The sequence below is a fragment of the Scheffersomyces coipomensis genome (genome assembly GCF_036884675.1).
Source record: "Scheffersomyces coipomensis strain NRRL Y-17651 chromosome Unknown DFJ63scaffold_6, whole genome shotgun sequence".
Classification (NCBI taxonomy): domain Eukaryota; kingdom Fungi; phylum Ascomycota; class Pichiomycetes; order Serinales; family Debaryomycetaceae; genus Scheffersomyces; species Scheffersomyces coipomensis.
The window spans coordinates 336,426-350,582 of record NW_027042897.1 but is presented as its reverse complement, the minus strand read 5'-3'; the positions used below and the strand labels follow the sequence as shown (position 1 = coordinate 350,582).

Below are 14,157 nucleotides of genomic sequence, written 5' to 3'. Positions count from 1 at the left end.
ACATTAATTAGATTTTAGCATAACAAATGATATAGAAATTATTGAAGTATTCTGTACATTAGAATTTCATCTACGTATCTGTATTATACAAAAGGGTTTATATAAAAACTACTGACATTCTATTTTGTAATATAATGACTTGTAGTCTATTCTGAATCTTTGTTCACTGCACTGTATACTGAAAATCCAAGAAAGAATACAACTTCTATAAAGAATGCTATTCTAATGATTTTAAAGTCGACACCATAATGTTTAGCACAAGAATTATTATCATCATCATTCAGACCATATTTTTGAGATTCTTCTTTAAGTTTTGTTAAGGTATTATCAAGACATTGAAGTTGATTAATAAGATGTGATTCTGTTGAGTAGCAATTATCCAGAAGATGTAAATCAGAAATGGTATTGATAGAGTTCTCCATTGAGCGTTTGAATTTGTATAGTTGTTTATTGTTTGTAGATGTAAGCAAATCAAGAGAAATACTTTCCTATTAAATAATCAAAGAGGATTTGTATATTTCTAAAATAAAAAAAAGCTGATTGAAATAAACAGCATAAAATGTTAAAGGTATACCCAGATATTTCACCGAATATAATCTAAAGCATATGCTATGCTTAGCGATTAGTAGGAACTGCAAAATATTACTAAAATATACTACTCATTTAAATATAGATTTCTTCTGAATTATAGTTTCACTACAAGATAGTTCATAGCCTACACATATAAGACTATTACTTTTTACGATTAAAATAGTGATTCAGTCATATATTATCGGAATTATATAATTATTGAATTATTTTTTTTCATAAGAAACTATTTTATAAGTTTGACCATTTGAATTAATGTCCATTGATTTTATTTATAATATCTAGAATATGATTTGCAAGTAGAACAGTAGGCAAAAGGCATACTATAAATAACAATGTGAATCCGAAGAAAGCAAAAGAGCCACACTCACAGTAAACGCATGCAAACTGACTCTTTATATGTTCTGAATCATCTCTGTTGATTAAGACTTTTAAGTTTGTAATATTAACCCTCATATTATGGATTCTGTCTATGTATCTGATCAAATTTGGAGCTGAAATAGGTTGTACCATTTTGTATAGTTCATTGTTCAGTGACCATTCATTTCTTGAAGATTTGACAACATATGGCGTGTTAACGTTAATGCAATGACAACAACCCTGACAATGAGGAGTAATACACATGGATATAACTGATTGGCTTAAAATTATTTTGAAGATAAATGAAAATGAAAATGAAAATGAAAATATCAAGTAATCAGTGATGTATTCATTTATTATGCTTAAAATTAAAGAATGAGGTAAAATATTATACTACAAGTACCTCATATTCAAGTAACGCGATAACTTGTTATCGTTGGTAAACGTAATTAAATATATTTATCTTTAACGAATTATTTCTTTAAGAAGAAAGGTTACATCTTACCTAGTTTTTGAATCTGTTACCCCATATGCAAAATGAATATAACAGAAGAAAAAGCATACTTCCAAAGTGATCCCAGCTATTATAGCCAAATAACTTTTATACTGTCGGACACAGAAAGATGTATGATATTTCCATGTTATACTTGTGCGATTAGCATGACAATGATTCTCACATTGAACCTTAATATTATCAATTGTTGCATCAAGAAGTTGAAGTTGGATAATTAGATCTGATTCAGTTGAAAAACTGGTCGTATATGAAGAATTTGGGTTTCTTGAATATAATTCCTGCGAATTCTTAGTTCGATTGGAGTCTATAGATATGCTTGAACTAGAAATGGGTAAATAAGCCATTTCAATCTCTTGAGAAGCCAAACTTTTCAGTTGTGCACTATATGGTTGATGACCATTCATACTGAAATAATGTTACTCGTACAAATGTAAAGTTGATTCTTATGTGGAATAACTTTGTATATAGAAGAGATTAAAAAATTGTGATACGCTTAGACTTTAAATATAACCATTTCTCATAATTCTTTCATATGCTTATAACGATTTTAGGAGGTTGTAATTTTCAAACAAATTCATTGTTTATATCTTATATACAAGTTCTAAAGATGTGAGTCAAGGGTTTTGTGAATCATGTTTAGATGTGCCTGCTACTTTATTTTTAGTGTTGCCTTTATACATTGTATTGTTTATTCTTAATATTTGGATTACTATTTTTGTTTTAATAATATCGAGATCAGCCTCCATAGAATTAATTCTTTCGCTGTGTTTATTCTTATCAAATGTACTAGAACTTATCGATGGAGTTAAAGTGAAACTTGAATCTATGGATGGAGTTATAATTAATGATTCATTCGGATTCAACACTTGTCCCTCTGCTACACTGACAAGAGTCACAATGATGAGGATAAACAATGGAAATTAATTCATGATTTCTAAACGGCTGTCAATAGTTAGTTTCATGTTCTTCATAATTTCTTTAAAAGGTTTTGATATATAAAAGTGAATCGATAAATCTAGTATATATTCAAGATAAATCAAATTCATATATTGAATCGATGAAAAAAATCATAAAAGACAACATCTCTATAATCAAAGCAGACACTATTAACCAACAAGTCCTTTAGTACCTGCACAAGTCCAGTCACGATCTTGACTTCTTAAACTTTCACAATCGACTTTGAAAGATTCCTCAACTTGAACTTTTATAGCTTTCATTTTTGTATCTAGATCATGAAGTGTTTGGCAAGCTCAGTTCCAGTTTGAATATGTTGGAAATCACTAACAGATGTAATATCTATGTTTGAAGTTATTTTAGGAAATTGTGTCATTGTAATATCTGAACTTAAAGAGTCTGGTGGTACCTTATTATGTTGAAAACTAGACTTACTATAAGTTAATGATCTATTGAATATTGAATAAATTATGTAAGAATTTTGAAAGAAGGACAAGAAAGTTGAAGTTGTTTAATTATAAATTGTATTCTGCTAACTTATCAAACTTAATTTCTCTGTCAATATTATTAGCAATTAGAGTGTTGATCGATTACAAGTGTACAATAGATAAATAAATTAAAATATGAACTATTCACTCAAAGATTAAGCATTCATATAGAGTAGTATTCAATTGTATATTAACGCAATTATATAACTAATAGAAGAATTAATTTTTCATTAGGCATCTATATTACATTTTGCAACTTCACCGACCTTTAGTTTTATTTATTATATCAAGAATATCAGTTGCAAAGATAATATTTACCAAAAAGAATGGCATAAAGAGAGATATTACTGGCAAAAACCAACCAAAACCATCGTTACAATCTTTACAATTAAATTTTCTCTTTATATTTTCAGTATAATCTTGGTTGAGCTTTATTTTTAAGTTTCTAATTTCAACACTCATCATATGAATTCTTCTACCGAATTCAATCAAGTCTTCACTTGAGATGGTTCGTTTTGTAGGACTTGTATTACTTGTAATACAGTAACAGCAATCACATTGAGGAATAGTAGATCTGATCTGAAAATAAAGTTTTAAATTGTCCAGTTCATTACTCAATGAAATGACTTCATCAGAAGATTCAACAGTAGGATTTGAATTATCTGGAATACAATGACAACAGTCACAATGAATATCAACAGGCATGATCTGATAAACAAGTCATTAAGTGAAAGAAAAGTAAATGTTTTAAAAATATTTTGTAGATAAAGAAGATGAAGTAGGCATTAGCATTATCTATTTCTTTATTATGCTTGAAATACAATACATAAAAATTTGTCATTAAAATGGTAGAAATAATTACTAACACCTATAACGATTAAAATAAACTAGCATTTACATTTGAATATCATCCCAATAAAGATAAATAATAGACCAAATAGCATACTTCCAAAATCGTTCCAGCCAATATGGCATAAAAGAATTTTGTTTCACGGTAACAAAAGGATGTGTGATATTGTTGTCTTATACTCTCACAATCAGTCTTGTGATATTCTTCAAATTGATTCTTAATACTTGCAATTGTTGCATCAAGATGGTTTAATTCAGCCTTTAGATTTGATTTAGTTGCAGTATGTTTTGAATTGGTTTTATTTGTTGAATTCTTCTTAATTTTATTGGAGTTTGTAGAACTGTATGAATTAGAATTGGGTAATTGAGCCATTTCAATCTCTTGAGATGTCGAATTTCTAAATGGCATAGCACTTGATTGTTGGCTTTTCATAGAATTGAATAACTGATAATATTATTTGTAAATAAATAAGTTTAAAATAATATCATTTATTTCACTGTCAAATATATTGACCGATTTGAAAACTCATATTACGCTTAGTGTTTAGTAGGAAATGTAATTTGACTGGAAGTAACTTAAGTTTAATAAATCTGTTGGACTACAATTTGTTGAATGTTTACTTCGATTCACCACAAAGGTATCAATGGTATATTAATATAAATACTATTTTAAATTTGTTCAATATTATAAATCTGTTCATTATGAAGTCAATAAAACCTTTCGAGTTAACTTGTCTTTATCAAATTTTGAATCAAACTGTTGCACCTAGAAAATTAGGTGTAAAGATTGTTAGAAAGGCACCTGTTAATATTAAAATAGCACCAAAGCTTAATCCACAATCGCGACAATTGAACTCTTTCTTTATTTCATCAGAATAATCTTTTTGAAGTTTTTCTTTTAAGTTTTGGATAGCTATACTTATATTGTGAATTCGTTTACCAAATTGAATCAAACTTTCATCCGAGATGGCTTGGTTCATTTCATCTAGTTCATAAGAAGCACTTGCATTTCCATTTGAAGATTCAACAACAGGACTTTTATTTGCTTTAACACAATGACAACAATCACAGTGAACAGTAGTAGACATGATTTAAAAATAAGGCCTTAATTTTAAGAAAAGTAATCTGTTCAAAATTGGGCTGAAAATAAAAGAAAATAAAGTAGGCATTAGCATAATGAATTGATTTATTACGCTGAAATCCAAAACAGGAATTAATGTAATGTAATATTTAAACTTATAAAGAAAATTACATAACTCTAAGAACTAAACTTATATTATTCACTGCATAAAGATGAAATGGTAATGTTTTGAGGTTGAATATCATATTGGATTAAAGATACATAAAAAAAAGAAGAATATTTCCAAAAGTATAGCACCAATTATCGTATAATAGCTTTTATATTGTCGAGCACAGAAAGTTGCATGGTATCTCCTTCTTATACTCTCACAATCAGCCTTGTGATATTCTTCAAATTGATTCTCAATAGTTTCAATTGTTGAATCAAGATGGTTTAATTCTGCCGTTAGATCTGATTCACTTGAATAAGATGAAGTAGTTGCAGAATATTTTGAATTGGTTTTGTTTGTTGAATATGACTTGAGCGGATTCTTAATTTGCTTCGAGTCTGTAGAACTGCATGAATTAGAAATGGGTAAATAAGCCATTTCACACTCTTGAGTAGCTAAATTTTTCGGTTGTCCACTATATGGTTGATGAATAAATGTTACTAATTGAAATTAAAAATATTTTAATTATTTTATCTATAAGGGATTATGTTTGTATTACGCTTAGAGAAGTTAAGTGTCATAGTACTATAGGAAAGTAGAGATATATATAGTAAAGTAAATAATGTAAAGTAGCATATTTAGAGGACTGCATACAAGTCACGTTATGTAGGTCATATGATGGGAAATGGGAATATTATCCGACAATATTTTGTACTGCATAGGCCAATTTGCAAAAAAATAATTTTGATTATATAATCAATTTGCCGTGTGGTTGACAAAAACCATTTTGTTTCCAAACACACTTGTGTATATATTCTATATATATTCTTAACTTCAAATTCTTAGTTTGAAGGAATATATCTTGATTGGAAGATAAACACTACATATAAGTAAGTATGCTACTACGCATCAATAGGACGTTTTACTAACCTTAATTTTTATTAATTATCTTTGTTTATCTATCTATCTATCTATTCAATCAATCAATCAATCAGTAGACGAATTAATTAATTGATCTATCAATTGTTTTCATCTTTGGCTAATCCATTCATTCATAGCATCAATGAGCTGATTCAATGAATCAAAGTTAAAAATACTTTAAGCTTAAACGATCATGCAGAATATTATTCAATAATATTGTTCATGGAGGGACGAAAATCAATTAATAGTTATATATTTATATAATATCTATATAAATATATATCATTAATATCATTAATTTGTAAATCGATTGTTGATAATTTGTATGAAACTGTTAAATATTTTCTTTTTCTAGTTTCATGTGAATTGGCAGCAAAAAAAAGGCGTTTAAGGATAAACTTTCAGGGGTATGTTTCCTTCTTCAAAAGTTTAATCCATCTTTATATCATCTAAAAAAAGTGTTATATCATAGCGAAATAAATTCTAACAAGCAACCAGTTACACGTAAGGTGATTTTAGATTCTTCAATTAGATTTAAACAAACCCATACGGTATTATTCCATCCACTATCAGAAAATCCTATTTAATAAGGTTATTAACAAAAATTATCCATTCACAACTCAATCATCCAGTTCAGTTCCACTTAATGCAATCAAAAAGACACCACTCACATCATCTATCAGTTCTGAATATTGTGTTGGAGAATATCTGCAGCGTGATGAACGTTCAAATCCATTAACGTATTTGGAGATGCAATATCCAGAAGCATTTATCAAACGAGACTGCCAGAGGATTCTATACACGTCAAGATTCTCCAAAAAGAGCAGGAAAAGTCTACATCGATGTAGAATCACTTGAACTGGATATCGCCAGAAGAGCTGAACCTGATTTAAATAAAGTTAACTTCAGTAATCAAAATTATAAAGCGGCGGTCAATAGTAATGAAAGTTTAGATGAAAGAGATAATGACCCAAATGATAATCATGATATCATTGACTATGAAGCTGAAGTCCATATAGGAGGAGAACTGATGACGAAGAAGAAGAACTAACTGGTGACGATGAAATCCAACCTGACCCACCCATTAATACAAACGACCCACCCAATAGACAAAACCCACCTAATCCAAACGACCCACCCAATGGACAAAACCCACCTAATCCAAACCCAAACATACTCAATAGATACCACGTCTACTTCCATAGAGGTATGTCGTGGCATGCATGTTTAACTACTTATTTTGTCATTATATCTATGATAGGGGTTTGGTTTTACGGAATGATAGAAAATTCAAAAAATAAATTATCCGAAGGTAAATTAATAGCTCTTGGAATTTCCATTGTTTTATATACAATAGCTGGCATTTTATCAGTCTTAGATTACTTCTTTAAGTGGCATATGATGAGGGTCTTCGCTTGTCAAATAGTTTTAAACCCTTTTGTTTTGGGGATGCTGGTAATATTGGTAACATTCGGCTTCTTTAAAAAACATGTTAGTGAGCTTTATGAATTTGTAAAAGGTTTAATCCCATCTTAGAAATATTACAGTAATTAACTTATTAATGATAATTTAATTCTAATATATATTATAGTATTTGAAGTATATAAAATTCAAATAAATAATTACAAAGCATATATTAAATATCTATAAACTTTAAATTAACTAACTCTAATCCTCAGTATCAGAGATAGCCTGATCATTAAAATATAAAAGACATCTTTCGACATCATTATAATTAATGGGTTTCTCAATGATATAATCAAACACCATAGATTCAGTAGCTTCACTTGCAAATCCAGTAAGTGCCACTATTGGAGTGATACTATTTGATGTGGTTGTATATTTAATAAGTTTGACAGCATCAATACCATCCACCTTTGGTAACTTTAAAGCAGTAAATATTAAATCAAATTTGACCTTACTAGTAGCTCTCCTGATTAACTCTTCACCATCCAGGATAGAAAGAACGATGCATCCTGATTTTTCCAAATGTTTGCATACACTATGACGGACTATAGGTATTGGTTCACAGTAAAGAACATAAAGTTCCTTTTGAAGCGAGGTTGATGAATAGTTAGTGACACCATCTGGTAGAAAACTTCTTGAACTTTCCCTTCTGCGTTGTACCCGAAGTAGAGCCGAAGTTTTAGATTCCTCATTATCTGAACTTGATGATGAAAAATCTCTGAATTTTTGTAAGACACTTAACGATGGACGGTGCTGTAAAGTATGCAGTTGTGGTTGAGATTGAGATTGAGATTGAGATTGAGATGGAGGTTCTTGTTGCTGTTGCTGTTGTTGATGTTGTTGAAATTGTTGAAGATGATGATCTTCATCTCCGCTAGAATAGATACTAACAGCAGAATCTAATCTTTCATTTTTAAATGATTGTGGAGAAGATGAACTGATTGTGTCAGAATTATATTTAGTAGGTGATGTAGATCTAATTCCAATAGGTGATACTGGTCTCTTAAACGGACTACCGCCAGTAAACGAATAACCCCTAGATCTAGAAGCTGCAGGTGTGGATTCTGACGATGAAGATGAGAAACTATTCCGATGTTCTAAATGTTCACTTTTCAATCTATTAATAACATCTTTATTCTGTTTCTCCAAAACCGTCAAATTTCTAAAATGGAAAGAGCCGAATTCTGAAGGATCAGCTAATCTACTTCCTCTTCTTTCTCGTTTATTACCACCACTTAGATTAGGACTTGAACCTGGGGGTAATAATAATGAATTGGATGAATGAGAATCATTGTTATCACCACCACTTCCACTAGTTCCTCTTCTTGACATATCAATATCTTTCCCATCATCATCACTGTCATCATTATCATCATCATCTTCACCTTCTAAACGGAAATGAGAAATATCAACTCCTCTAGGATCGAAGAGATCTGTTGATTCTGGATCTTCCAAACTTGGTATGAATGACGCCTCTTCTTCAAACAACGTATCCCAATTAATACCTTTGAAATATGGATGTCTTTTGATTTCATCTCAGCACCTCCCCAACCTAACCTTTCTTCAGGATCCAAGGTCAATAATTTTCGAATTAAATCTTTAGCATCAGGAGGACAAAATTGATCATCTTCATCAGGAGGTAAATCAGGCCAATCAATAACACAATTCAAAATATTTTGAAAAACTTTATCAGGAGTCTCATCATGGAAAGGAGGATAGCCGTAACAAAATTCAAATAAAATACAACCTAAAGACCACCAATCACTAGCTTCACTTTGACCCACACCTTCAATAGTTTCAGGAGCCAAATAGTCTGGAGTACCCACGAATTTGATCATAGCAGTATTATTTTCATTCTTAGGATCGAATAATGCATAGTTGGTAACAGGCACAGTTGATGTTGATGGAGTTGTAGATGATGCAGTTGTTGGAGGCATGATAGGAGTATTAAGATTGCTATTATTTATTAAAGCATTTTGATATGGACTTATTTGGATATCATCTTCAAATATAGCAAATGAAGATTCTGATGAGGTTCTAGGTAAGATAGGCTTTAATAATGGTGATTCTAATCCACTTGAATTTGAGCCTGAACCAGATCTGCCTGGCTTGAAATATGAACTAGCTCTCAGAGCATGAGTTGATGGAGGTGGCATGGGCAGCAGCAGCAGCAGTTGCAGATGTTGGAGCTGATGTTGCTGTTGTTGCTGTTGTTGTTGCTGTTGTTGCTGTTGCTGTTGTTGTTGTTGTTGTTGTTGTTGTTGTTGTTGATGTTGTTGCTGCTGCTGTTGATATTGATTTGAAAACGACTCTAAATATGAAAGAGTGGGCGATGTAACACTGAGTGATGGATTATTCAATTTAGTATGTTCAATACTAGGAGATAATGAAAAAGGAGTGACTGAGCTTGTTCGTTTATGATGGAATTCAAATAATGGTGAATCCATCCCAATACCTATTCCGATACTTGAATTAGCAGTGTTTGTATTCGAAAGAGCATTTGAATTTGCATTTTGACCAGGCATATTAAGATTATTTATACTTGAAACACTGGCCAATGGACTTTGATTATATTGATTATATTGATTTATACCTCTTCTAAAAATTTCAATAGCTTGTTCGGAAGTACTACTTTTCCGATGATCTCTATTTTGTCTTCCTACCACTCCGATTCTTGATAATCCAAAATCAGTTAATTTCAAATGACCATTACCATCAATCAAGATATTATCTGGTTTTAAATCTCGATGAATTATACCACGTTTATGTAAATCATCCACACCAACGATGATTTCCGCAATATAACGTTTAGTCCAATCACCTAAAGTTTTCAACCCTTTCAATAAAGCTGCTACATCACCACCATGTAAATATTCCATCACCAAGAATAAATAATCCTTAGATTGGAAACTACTATATAATTGAGCAACATAAGGTGAATCAGTTTGTCTCATCATGACAGCACGTTCAGATTTCACATTTAATATTTGATTCTTAGCAATCATATCTCTCTTTTTAAGACATTTAATAGCAACGTAATCACCCGTTAATTTCCGTTTGGCCAATATAACTGACCCAAACGCACCTTTTGAAATAGGTTTAATGATTTCATAATCTTTGATTCCACCACCACTTACTTTAGTACTAGGTGTAGTTGATACTAATAATGGTGATAACGGAGGTTTATTAATACTGGTGATTGAATTCTTAGTACTAGTCGGTATACTTAATGAACCGCCTGAATTAGTCCGACGTTCTTGATAATGATGATGATTTGGAGTTGAATTAGATGCCGATTGAGCAGGGGCATAAGCAATTGGTGGAGGTGGAGTAGGAAGATTATCATTATCATTGGTAGCATCGATCGAAGGAGATGGAGTTGGAGTTTCAACCCGAGATGGGTTCCGTTGTAATGATGAAAGATTTGGTTTATCAACATAAGGAGCAGGAGATAAGTGTCTTCTTGGAGATGAGAATGATGATGAATTATGAGTGGTATTATTACCTCCACTTTCAGAAGATCGTTTTGATAAATCTAAATTTTGCATAGATTCAATCAAGTCACGAGATGTGGAATGATGAATTGATAAAGAAGAATTTGAAGAATTTATAGATCCCAGTAAGGTACTACTCAATCGATGAGGTATAGCATTTGGAGCACCTGTGATTCCACCTGAAGCAGCGGATGAAGAAGCGACAATAGAAGAAGCTGAGATAGGAGCAGGAGCATGAATTGAATTTGATGAATTAGTATTAGTGATTGACATACTTGAAAGTAATCGAGGTGGAGTAGGTTGACGTTGTTGTTGTAAAAGGATATCTTTAGGTGTGACTGATTTCAAACCATCAAATGAATTATCATCATTTTGGAATATCTTTGGACTTCGAGTTCTGGAAGGTCGAGGGGAATGTAAGATTCTATCCGACAGTGGTTTTCGATTTAAGTCTTGATTAGTATCATTCAACAATAAATTACTTGGAGTACTTTGTTCTTTTATCTTTGCCACTGTTTCCCGTACAGTTTCCAATACACCATCATCAACTTCCTTTTTGATCTTATCACTATATTGTAAAATAGAAATTAATCTTGATAAAGTATCCACTTTTTCATTAATTAAATTTGAGGTATCTTCAATAATCAACTTTATAGCAGGATCATTAGTTTCTAAGAAATTATTCAGAAATAAATTAGATCCCATAATTTTTGAAAGAGCCTTTTCTGTACCTGGAGAAAATGCAAATTCAAGATTATATTCATGAATGGGAGGATTGATCAATAAAGCATCATCACATAATTCAATTAATCGAGTTAAGATACCGAACGGGAATTTCCTTGATTGGATGATTGGATTTGGATTCTTCTTAGCTTGGAAATTCTTTTGTAACACTTGATTAGCTAATTTTGGGGATGAAAATGACCCTGATGATGATCCTGATCCCGATGATGGTAAGTCATAGTCTTTTAAAACCATAGGCAAGGGAATACCTTTATAATCGAGGACAGGAAGTTGTTGACTATCTTCAGATGACGATGATGCAATTGATGCTATCGAAGCATTATTAGACCCCATAGATACGGATGATGCAAGTGAAATTGATGAATTTGAAATTAATAAAGGCGGAGCAGCATTAGTTGGAGATGGAGAATTTAAATTTAAATTGCCTGATGAGTTATTATGTAACTGTTGCAGTAAAGAATCTTGAATCTTGATGATTAAATCCCGTTGATCATTTAATAAATCATGGCAGTTTTGTAATTCTTCATCAACTTTATGTTCAACAAGACATAGATCACTATGTTTTTCAAGAAACCATGCTGGGATTTGATTTTCACAAATCCGACAAAGAATAGTCTTAGGTTGAGGGACTGAATCTTCATCAATGATTCCAAGTTCTTTTAAATTAAATAAATATCCTTCGAAGATTTCAGCTCCAAATCCAAGGAGATTGATTAATAACGTAGGGATAGTTAAATCAAGATCGATATGAACAAATGGTTTAATGGTCCACATGGAATGAGTAGGTAAATTAGTCTTTGAATCATGAATTAAAATACCTTGAGCTTCCAATTCTATAATCTCACCATTATTTGATAATTTTGACGATATCGTACTTGAAGAGTCGTCATCGTTGTCATCGTTGTTGTCATCGTTGTTGTCATCTTTCTGTCCTTCATCAGCAGCAGCTTGTTCTTGTTCTCTCACATATGATCTTCGACGATTATTCTTCTCCGTCTGAGTATTCTTTGGTATATAATCCATACTGGGCAAATCCACTTTTGATAAATCTTCCAATGAATTATTAGGCGTTAAAATATCATGTTCATCTTCATCCAACACGACATCATGATGATGTTTATCCTTACTATGATCATGACTATGATGATGTTTTAAATTCAAATTCAAACTTTGATTCGAATCCTCCGTTGTATCATCAATCAAACTCTTTTCATTTTCATTCATGATCATTTCTGAATTCAATAATGGATTAGATAACGGGGTGGTATTGGTTGGAGTTAAGAATTTCACTTTGTAACTTACATCATCAGTAATCATCTTGTCGATGGCATTATTAAACACTAATAAATCATCCTCATTATTCCCGATTAAGATCTTGGATATCGGATTATGTAAAATCTTCTTTATATTAGTTCCGATTATGAATTCCCAATTCTTCGATAAATAAGTGACATTACCATGTAAATCCAATTCCATCACTATAGTAGGATTATTTGAAGATGCTAATCTTAAATCGATTTGTTCTGCAATGGTATTTAAATATGTTGGATACTTATCATTCAAGTCGAGATCTAAATTCTTCGCAATCTGATCTTTACGAGCAAGATGTTGATGATGATGTTGTAAATGATGAGGGAGTTGAGGAGAATGAGTTCTTGATCGGGATCGGATATGGGATGATGAGGGAGTACGGGATTGGGATCGTGAACTTGATGGAGAACTCTTTCTCAGTCCTCCTGTTTGTTGTTGTAATTGAGGTGAATTCTTTCCATTACTACCTTGTTCTTTAGGTGATACAGAACGTTCAAATTCTCGTAAATTATGAAGAGAAAGTTGAAACATGGGTTGATGAAACATCGTAGTGTTATTACCTGATGATGAATTCATCTCATCATCATGTTTATTATTATCTTGATTATGATTATGATTATGATTATGATGAGGATGGAGATGATGCAAGGCATCGATATCATTGGTTATATCAGTGGAAGTATTCGGACTTATCCCATCATCCAAATGAATGGGCCGTACCAATGGAGTAGACGATATGAAATTACGATTCTGATTATCATGATGGTCAGTATTATCCGTTGGATTAGGGGTTGAACTATTTGAATCTGACATTATGAATAGGAGGGGATATATACACGAGTTTGGAAGAAGGTGAAGGTTTTCAATTCATATATTGAATCCAACCTTCGTCTAAATGACCTTAGAAGACTATAATCTGATCAATAAATGAATCAATCAAGATGAATCAATCACGGACCTATGACCTCTGATTATAAATAAATGATCTAAACGTAACAACCTGGGGCAAACAAACAAGGGAAAAAGGGCGTGCTGGTATCTTAACAAACAATATAAACTGAATCAAACCAGACTGACACACACAGATTAACAATATACAGATCTAATTGGAAATATAACGTAATGGAGAAATAAATAAAAAATGGATGGATGATAATTCAAATGTAGCTGTTGTCAATTTGTATTATACACCTTTTCAATACTACAAAATCGTAAAAGGTCTAAAATAGTTTATTTTG

At 31.5% G+C, this 14,157-nt stretch overlaps 4 protein-coding genes across 4 annotated transcripts; 1 reads left to right on the top strand and 3 right to left on the bottom strand. All coding sequences in view use genetic code 12, as the record gives it.

Moving 5' to 3' along the window:
- Window positions 1-146: 146 nt before the first annotated feature.
- DFJ63DRAFT_336900 (uncharacterized protein) lies at window positions 147-4,841 on the bottom strand (the record flags this gene model as incomplete). Its single annotated transcript, XM_064908448.1, has 7 exons — window positions 147-416; window positions 1,633-1,867; window positions 2,141-2,339; window positions 2,574-2,687; window positions 3,273-3,566; window positions 3,934-4,198; window positions 4,512-4,841. The coding sequence occupies 7 exons, from the start codon at window positions 4,839-4,841 to the stop codon at window positions 147-149; spliced, it is 1,707 nt and encodes a 568-aa protein (XP_064760346.1).
- A 234-nt stretch (window positions 4,842-5,075) lies between these two features.
- On the bottom strand, window positions 5,076-5,420 carry DFJ63DRAFT_314773 (uncharacterized protein; the record flags this gene model as incomplete). Its single annotated transcript, XM_064906423.1, has 1 exon — window positions 5,076-5,420. One exon carries the CDS (start codon window positions 5,418-5,420, stop codon window positions 5,076-5,078), a length of 345 nt encoding a protein of 114 aa, XP_064760345.1.
- A 1,201-nt stretch (window positions 5,421-6,621) lies between these two features.
- Window positions 6,622-7,469, top strand: DFJ63DRAFT_343168 (uncharacterized protein). Its single transcript, XM_064908750.1, has 2 exons — window positions 6,622-6,627; window positions 6,685-7,469. The coding sequence occupies exon 2, from the start codon at window positions 7,113-7,115 to the stop codon at window positions 7,437-7,439; it is 327 nt and encodes a 108-aa protein (XP_064760344.1). The 5' UTR covers window positions 6,622-6,627; window positions 6,685-7,112; the 3' UTR covers window positions 7,440-7,469.
- Window positions 7,470-7,571: 102 nt separating this feature from the next.
- RIM15 (protein kinase) lies at window positions 7,572-13,732 on the bottom strand (the record flags this gene model as incomplete). Its single annotated transcript, XM_064906422.1, has 2 exons — window positions 7,572-8,875; window positions 8,914-13,732. The coding sequence occupies 2 exons, from the start codon at window positions 13,730-13,732 to the stop codon at window positions 7,572-7,574; spliced, it is 6,123 nt and encodes a 2,040-aa protein (XP_064760343.1).
- Window positions 13,733-14,157: the final 425 nt, after the last annotated feature.